The 9,203-nt window shown below is 40.5% G+C and overlaps 1 protein-coding gene across 1 annotated transcript; it reads right to left on the reverse strand.

The window, feature by feature from the left end:
- Positions 1-2,219: 2,219 nt before the first annotated feature.
- On the reverse strand, positions 2,220-7,173 carry LOC138605305 (probable peptidyl-tRNA hydrolase 2). Its single transcript, XM_069677455.1, has 7 exons — positions 6,937-7,173; positions 5,975-6,088; positions 5,435-5,506; positions 5,249-5,323; positions 4,698-4,795; positions 3,805-3,919; positions 2,220-3,634 (listed from the first exon to the last, which is right to left on the reverse strand). Exons 2-7 carry the CDS (start codon positions 6,080-6,082, stop codon positions 3,548-3,550), a joined length of 555 nt encoding a protein of 184 aa, XP_069533556.1. The 5' UTR covers positions 6,083-6,088; positions 6,937-7,173; the 3' UTR covers positions 2,220-3,547.
- Between the last annotated feature and the right edge of the window lie 2,030 nt (positions 7,174-9,203).

The raw sequence follows: 9,203 nt of genomic DNA on the forward strand, positions 1-9,203 counted from the left end.
GACCGCGGGTCCCAGCGAAACTGACACACAACCACGCAACGGGGTTTCCCTGGCGACCGTGCAGGGGCTCTCTCCTTGGGCGGGCCTTGTCGCGATATCCCGCCTCTCGCAGATTATTCGCCAGAAATGTGTCAATCATGTTACACGTGTTAGTCTTTGGTAAATTACAGCGTCCATAAGTTTTTTTTTCTTCAACTACGTAGAAAGGGGCGGGCACTGCTTTGGGGAGGGGTGCGAAAATTCAGAAGCATTATGATATGTGTATACTGGTGGCGTACACGCAGAAGAACGAGAGAGAGTGGCTGGATTCGGGATAATTTTACACCGAACAGGGGATTTGTATCTTCGAAGTTTCGGGAAATGCTCGTTATTAAATTCCAATGGCGTGGAGTTGATTTCAATTCGTTAGAGGGATTAATGGCTTTTATTTGAGGGTTACATTCATCAATCTACCGTGGAAGGAGCTCTTACACTAATATATAGTAGCAAGCGTTAGCTACACGGGGTCTCTGGGGCCCACTTCCAGGGACACCTGAGGCAGGGTTAGCCCACTGGGTCAGCCCCACCTACCGGAATGTCAGATGAATGGAGTATGAGGTGTCGCTCTGGTAGCATCTGGTAAGGGGTTGGACAGGGAAATTGACCAGTGCTCCTGGGTTGCACCTCCTTATTACTGGTCCCTCCTACTTTTGTTCCCGCTGCTGAAATCAGTCTCTTCCCACACTTGGCAGACGGAGAAAAAATGACCGTCAGAACGAAAATACCTCTGTCAGTATAAAGCTAAACATTGCCTGGAGTTATACCCGAACAATGGGCGCAAAACGAGCGAAATGTTTGGTTTGATGTTACCATTACAGAAAGAAAATTGGGACGCAGTCCTTGTTCTTTGTTGAATCGTACTATTGCCCTCATAAGCATAGAATTAGTATTTTATATAGATTGCCATACAAACAAAGCGTCAAACAGAGACACCATTTTCAATAGATTCAAGTGAATAAAGACATTTTTGACTTGAACAGCGATATCTAAAACAGTTATGGTTTAAACTTTGCATAATCTTGCAGAGTTCCGTAAGTCATATCGTACACACTGTCTTATATATTTCCGTACGTCTTCATTTATGATCCTTGACCCAGTTCCTGCTTTGACGTTCGCCCTTTATTGTTATTCCCTAATAAACCGAGACAAATCCCTGCTATGTGAGAACCTTATTGGCAATAAAACTGATTCCGATTCTTCAAATGGTTACAATGACGCGATGGTTTCTTGTCATGTCATGACACTCGGTGAGAGGGTCGACTTTGATTGGCTGTGGTGATGAATGCCAACGTCATTTGTTGCAGTGGTCTGGAGACGATGAAATTAGACAGCAGAATAATAAAAATTGTTATATTGCGGGTGTGGGGCTTCCACATTAAAATGGATTAAGACTTTTGACAGCATAAAGCAGAATTATGAGACGGTTTTCGGAAGTTTATGTAAGGCTGGATATGAGGATATATGAGGAAATGAATGTTGAGGCCGTACAAAGCAGTGATATAGATGTATAACATTAGGAGCCTATTGTCGCGGATTTCCGATTAGTATTACAACTCTAGGCTCGACATAAAAACGTTTGCAATACTGACATCAAAATTATACTCTAATATGGAATTATGACGCAAATATGGTGTATTTGAATCTTTCCTCTTGTGAAAACTGCCATGTATTTGAAGCAAGTCTACACATTTGTAACGAAAATGTATCTTTTGAATAATCGGTGAATTATATTGCTTTGTCCCATGCGAACCGATAAAGCAGGATATAACCGAATAAACCTCTGTTTTCTTTTGACCAATATACATATGGGTATCCGTTTCCTTGAATAAATATCAACTTTCCTGTCCTTTTTACAGCATTTTCTTTGGTTGTTTCCCTTTCTAAAAACGGCAACTAGAATGATTTCCGAGGAAACGTCATGGGGTAAATAATTGAAGGGGAGTTTACAAGTTTAGCAGTCAGACTGCCATGATAGGGTCTGGCCACATTTAACAATACTGCCATTGTTACTGCGGTGAAACAGCAATGTCATATGGCCAGTCCAAACGGCAGAGCACTGCAACATGGCTGTGTTCAACCCTCCCCCACACTGCTTTCACTGCCATAACTCAAGCAAATCTCTTCTCGTATGCACAGTCTGCATGTCCGAGTCTGTATGGTAAAAACACGATCCAGGCTGCTTGTGATTTAATCTAGAGGCATTTTTATTGTCTCCATACTCTGAAGCACTCACAGAATTTTTTGTATAACACAGGAGGTATCAAAGTGTGGATGTGTGACTAAAATTGACTTTGGGATTCCAATGTTTTGTTCAAATATACATCTCATATTGCATGCATGACTGCCATTTTTTAAAAACATTTCTGTTACAAATAAATCTTTGACATTAAGTAAACTAAGAATTCAGGGAGTGGCAGCTCATGCCCACAAATATATGTTAGTGAAAACATAAACACGCAACAGCTCAAACATCATTCTTTGTGTATTAAGATTATTAGTGTGCAAGGATATTCACCAAGTCTGTAACAGTTGTCATTCGCACAATCACCTGCGTTCTTCTCAAGCAGTAGGTTGATCCACTTTACAATTGTAAACTTTCTGTGACAGGCAGCCCGAGTGCATTAAGTCAGGCTCAGCACAAACCTATAAACTACATGACATTTTGGTTCGCCCACCAACAAATTCTAACATTATTTCCCTATACTGTAACTCAGGAACTTTTTACCCTTTTGCATAAAGAAAAAAATACAATACAACAAAGTCCAGTAATTGTGCGTACTCTTTAGGATGGCACACCACAGATTATACAGTATATGGCCCTAATAGGAATATGTATTCAAAATAAAGCCATTTATCAATAACATGTAATGTTATTAAGTCTAGAGGATAGGGATCTTTGGGAGAAGTTGCATACACACACTATTATTTAAACATCAGAAATGAGTGTTCACATATCCGTTAATAAGTTACCCATCACTTAAGAGCAGTGGATCCAACTGGGAAATTCTAAATGTGCTATGGGTATAATTATAATTACAATATGTATTAGGCTACAGTACACCGCCCATTGAATAAGCATAATAACAATATTTGTCATTCACCAAAAATACTTAATTTGACTTGCCATAACTGAAACTGGACAAAAGACAAGATGGTTTGAAAACAGATTAAGATATTAAGACTCTTTTAAGTAGGTGACCTGAATAAAAAAAGAAAAAGGTCACCAGGAAGAGACTGCCCTCATCTCATTCCCCTGTGAAGAACCGGTGTCTCTCCCCTCCTGCTCCCAACCGCAGACTAAGCGGCTCAGACAAAGAATGAAAGGGAAACAAATGGCTGAGAGTGTTTGTTTTCTGGTGTTGGGACATTCCCCCGCTCCTTCAGTTCTTTTTAAGGTTGTAACACTCTTGCATGCCAAGACTCTCTGTGGCGTTGGGAAATGCTGCCCTCTGCTGATTGCACTGTGGCACTGCAGGGTCATGCCTCCCCCACTGTGGGTTAGAGCCCCTCAGAGCAGCTTCAGGCTCCCAGTGACATTGTTCACCATGTCCTCCTCACCCATGATGGCCAGGACCGTGCGGGACCCAGACTCCACCTGCCACAGAGAGAGGTTACTATAGTGATGAGATTGTCAAACGTCTTCATGCCAAGGCAATGACCAGTACTGACATTCAAATAATGTGAAAATATTTTGGTCAAGACTACTGGTGCCTTCAAAAGACATTAACACACAAGGTTACATTTTAAATGGCCTTCATCCCTCACCTGGGTAAGCCCTGCATCCTGGACCAGGTAAGTGGGCAGGCTGAGGCTCATGGCTAGGGCCTGCAGCTCCAGTAGATGAGCCACATTGGTGCCCTGGACCACCACCTTCTTGGCTCTGTATCAACATCATGCACATTTACTTAATCATCACTAATGATAACACAAATTTATTAAATTATTTAACATCGTAATAAAGGCTTTTTGAAGCTCTTTCTACAAAGTACATAATGGATCAACCAATAAGAAGAGAGCCAGTAGCGATGCCAGAAAACACACACACAGTGGAGCAATGACAGGAGCAAAAAAAAGAAGCAAAAGTAGCACAGCCGTCCTGACCCAGTTTAAGGATTACATTTCTTTAATTCAAGAGAGTAAGGGTGAAGAGTGTTTAAGAAAACCTTCTGAAAAAAAATGAGATTACATCATATGTGGAAAGACTTCAGGAATTGGAGCGTTATTGGAGTAACATTTTGGATTTATATAAACAGCAGTCAGAACTTGCTTGCTCCTCCTGAAATAAAGTCTGTTTTGTTGATGATAGCAGAGCTTTAGATATGGACACTCATTTTCCTTGTCACACTTCTAAGGCCTTTTAAAATGACTACTGTTAATTGTTTTTAAAGTTCAATCCTTGCAACTCTAATGCTTTGCTTTAATTATTAAATGAATGGACACTCAAGCCCTATTTTCATGGGATTCGTGTTAGCAGGGTACCTCATGTGATGTAGAAATGGACCCCCCACGTTTGTATTTTGCATTGATCGTCAAAGTCTGCATTTTAACCTAAATTACTGGACCTTATCCCCCAGAAATTATATCATGGCTCAGTGTAAACTTTAAATGCATTACTTATCATGCATCCCTTCCCTACTTAAATGTTGTACAAGCCTTACCCACTGTGGTCCCACTTCCATGCCATCTCCCTCCAGCTGTTCTTCTCCTGGAGAGCCTGGTACAAACCCACAGCTGCATGGCCAACTTGGGCGGCCACCTGCACAAACAGCGCGCTTAGTTTACACCTTAACTTTATAAGCTGTTCTGAAAATGGCATCTATCTGTTGTAGTTCAATAAAGTTACACGTGGAAAATGAAAAAGACACTGCATTAAAAATAATCACTTTATTTATTGAAAAGCAAACTCTACCTAAAGATATATACATTAACCAATTCTATCACAATTTTTCAGAGCAGCTAACATGAGCATACATTACTCCTGGAAAATTCCAGAGGAAAGCAAATTAAAAAAGAGACAAAGCAGCCTTATCTGTGAAACCAGAGACAGGAGTTATTAAATATAGCCTTGGGAGCTCAAACGTAAGCTTGATGAAAAAAGTTGTCAGAGGAGCAGCGATGACTAAGATATTGTTAAATATAGGAAAACACTCTCTTTGTGACAGCTTGTGTATCAGAACAGTGCACATGTCCAATGTAGAACTGTACTTACCTTTCCAACACCCATGGCGAGGTCCATGTTCACAACAAACACCATCTTGAAAATGAGGTCATCATCTCCCTCCTCCTGAGGGTCAGAGCACACAAAAGGAGACACTGAGATTTGGCTTTGGACAAACTCCACAAGGTCTAATGTACCAAGGTGTACCTGTGGGGACTAAGGCTAGCTTATGGGCACCTCATTCTCCAGCTTGTTGTAGTAGTACATGGCAGCCTCCTCGGCAGACACGTTCCGAGTGTGCAGAAGTGCCTGGAGAGGTGAGAAATACAACAAAGGGTCAGAGATCTAAGCAGTGACTATAATATGTTCATATCTGCCATCATTTTGGCTGAGGGACAATAGACTGAGCAACACATAAATTCTAAAAGACATCATCTTTTATGTTTTTCAACAAGTGTTAAGTATTACTTTGGATTTTCAATTAAATGGTGGTTGGATGCAGGCAAAACAAATCAAATAAATCATTATCCTGAATAACAAAGACAAGCCTAGACACAGCCTGATTTAGCAATGTCATCTAAATCAAAGAACTGGAATCAGTCAGGCATTTCAAAATACTACCTAGTCCTAATCCCAAAAAAGCCATGACCTAAGTTCATCTTACACAACAAGCTAGGTGCCATTGGACTGTAAACAGGTTTGTCACAACACCAGGTCAAGTGCCACGTCAGTTTAGTCATCTTTCTTTACATACATAATGCTGAAACAAGCTCATACCTGTTTTGCCGCCTCCTCTGGGATGTCCAGCTCTCTGAGCTGCTGCAGAAACACAGGGTTAACATCCTGAGAGACCGAGTCTGGGCCGGACTGCTCTGATGGCTCCATTCTTCACTGCAACAAGAAAAACACAAATCAGTGAACACCCCGCACAGACCATAAGAACCGGGATTGTCAAAAAAGTTACCACCTTAAGACTAAAACTGATAAATGCAAGTCGGGCCCCTGTAAAGACTATCAGTGTCTGTGTGTATGTTTAGACATTTATATCATTCATGAGACTGTTGCAAAAAAAAAAAAAAAATACCTCAACACCCATGACTCCTACTGCAACTTAGGTAGACGGCTCATCAGCAAAACAATAATCACTATTTGAATAAACAGAGGCCCAAAGCTTTTAAATGCACAAGTAAATGTTGGATTTATACAAGAATTATCTCGGCTGGTACACTGTCAGAGTCCGTTTAAAGCTAATGTAATTTAGCATACCGTTACTCTTCCGGACTAGGCCATATTTAAAATTGAATGAAAGGGTTGGCCTATTTAGCGTTTCCTTCTCACGCGAGAAGGAAATATGAAGATCATTTAAAAAAGATAAGGTACCCTTACACAGAAACACAAAGTGTAACAAGCACAGTCATGAGTTAACTGTTGAAAGACAACCGTAAGCTAGCTCGTTCTGCGCTCGTGACAGTTGTTAGCACACCATTCAAATTAGCATCGAAAACAATGCAGCTAACGTTAGCAAACTTAGCTATCGTACAGACAATGAAGCAATTTTTTTTTTTTACACAGAATACTAATTAGAAATTGCAATAACATGCTTTACGCTTATGATTTCTTGACAGTTAATCATGGCATCAAGTCTTGCTTAACAGCTGATACAAAGGTTGCTAACATTAGCATTAGCCGCTACTGCTAACCGGGCTAGCTCCAGAGTCCAGCTAGTTGCCTGTGGTTACCTGTTTTTGCGCAGCTAGCTCGACAGCAGGAAAAAGACGGCGTCTTCTTAGATGGTGCTACAATTCTTAATTTTCACCTGCGACCGAGCAATTTGTGTTTGAATGTGTTATTACATTCAGCGGCGTTCCTGACGACTGTCTTCAGCGTTACTCCATTTTGGACTCTTCACTCTTGTGTGTTTGTTGGCACGGGATGCTGCCTCTTGTCGAGTGCGGTGTTACAGATTTTCTGGTGATAATAAAATAATGTTGTGATGATATGCGCACGCTCACAGCAGATGTAGCATCTTGAATAACGTCTGTAAAACGGCCATACGTGTTTATAACCTGTGTGTTCACATATTAACGGCATTGGTTGACTTAAAAGCACGTAAATCCCTCATATATTTGAATACAAACAGATGTATAGCCGAATGTACCTTCTATCTTGTTTAACCAGTTCAGAATCCAAATATTTTCCAATTACACAATATTTTAAACGTGGATTTTTAGTCGAAATGCACTCTTAAATCAGTAGGAATCAAAACATGTTGAATTATTAGAAACATAATTAGTGGGAATGCTTTACTTCATTTTCCTCACGTTCAGCTTAATTTTCCTCACTTTCAGCTACCTCTTCTTCAGCTTCAGCTTCCTCCTTCAAAATGAGGAAAAACTATGTTATGCAATTTACTTGGGGTCATAGTTGTACTGTCGTCTCTCTATTATTACTTTACATTTGTGAATTGCTTTTTGTTTATTTTAGTTTCCATAATTCTAAATAGATCGCCCTAAACCTCACCCTGCTTTAATGTCTAGTTTTTCTCAAAATATTGCCTTAATTTACCTAATGAACATCAGGCTGTGCTAACTTAATACTTTAAACTAGAGATTCAGATTATAAACTCATTGTGAAAATGTGTTGTGAAGTTATAGTTTACAGGGGGCTGCTTCTCTCATAGACTTCTATAGAATCTTACTTACTTTGCATCCAGTGGAGTCGCCTCCTGCTGCGGTTTACGGACCTTTTGCGTTGGCTTCACGTCTGAAACCACAGGCTACATGTACCAGTCCAGATACCAGGATGAAGTAACTGAGGGGGCGGTGAAAAATGGTGAGGGGGCAAACCTTTTTATATTTTAAAACAGTAGGTTATCATCCTGCTTCACCTATATGTGCGAGATGATGGTGAATGCTTATATCTAACAGTATGTAATTTAGAAACAGACTACTGAAGTCCAATGCGTGTTAATGTAACACCTAAAGACTAAGAGTCTTAATATTAGTGTAATGTTAAGTGACTGTGGGGCAGCTTCAGCTTCTTCTTCCTCACCTTCAGCGTCCTCTTCCTCACCTTCAGCTTAATTCTCCTCACTTTCAGCTTCCTATTCCTCACCTTCAGCTTCTTCTTCCTCACCTTCAGCTTAATTTTCCTCACTTTCAGCTTCTTCCTCACCTTCAGTTTGATTTTCCTCACCTTCAGCTTCCTCTTTCTCACCTTCAGTTTCTTCTTCCTCACCTTCAGCTTCCTCTTTCTCACCTTCAGTTTCTTCTTCCTCACCTTCAGCTTCCTCTTTCTCACCTTCAGCTTCTTCCTCACTTTCAGCTTCCTCTTCCTCACTTTCAGCTTCTTCTTTCTCACCTTTTCAGTCTTTTCAACAGCTCTAAGCAGTTTATTCTAAATTTTCAGCAGCGTTTTGCAGTTTTATTTCAGCTTTCAGCATTCCCACACATTTTCTGCAAGGAAATGCAATTTTTCCTATATTCTGTTATTTCTTCTGTCCATGCCAGTGGAGGGAGAATCTGAATGCAAAAAACACCTTATAATAAAAAATATATTAAATATCCTAAAGATTTTAGATTTAGTTTACTTCAAATCAGTGATTAATTTTAGGCCACAGCTGTAAGATTTAAAGCACTCATACACCAATTTACAAATTAACACATTGCAAGTCAAATGGACTGTACATAAATAGCGCTTTTCTAGTCTTGCGACCACTCAAAGCTGCTTTTGCACTACATGTCATTCAAACACATTCACACACTGATGGCAGAGGCTGCTGCCTAAATGTCCAACTGTCAATCAGCCATCACATATACACACAGATGGCTATGCCACCGGGAGCAATTTGGGGTTCAGTGTCTTGCCCAGGGACACTTCGACGTGTGAGGGAGCTGGGGATCAAACCACCAACCTTCCGATTGAAACACGACCGACTCCACCACTGTTCCCCAGCAGCCGCCCAAATACCGTTATATTTTTGAACAAAAAAATTGAAAATGCATCA

The sequence above is a fragment of the Semicossyphus pulcher genome, unplaced genomic scaffold, assembly GCF_022749685.1.
Source record: "Semicossyphus pulcher isolate SPU_LCO1_2020_fin unplaced genomic scaffold, fSemPul1.0.p SCAF_3, whole genome shotgun sequence".
Classification (NCBI taxonomy): domain Eukaryota; kingdom Metazoa; phylum Chordata; class Actinopteri; order Labriformes; family Labridae; genus Semicossyphus; species Semicossyphus pulcher.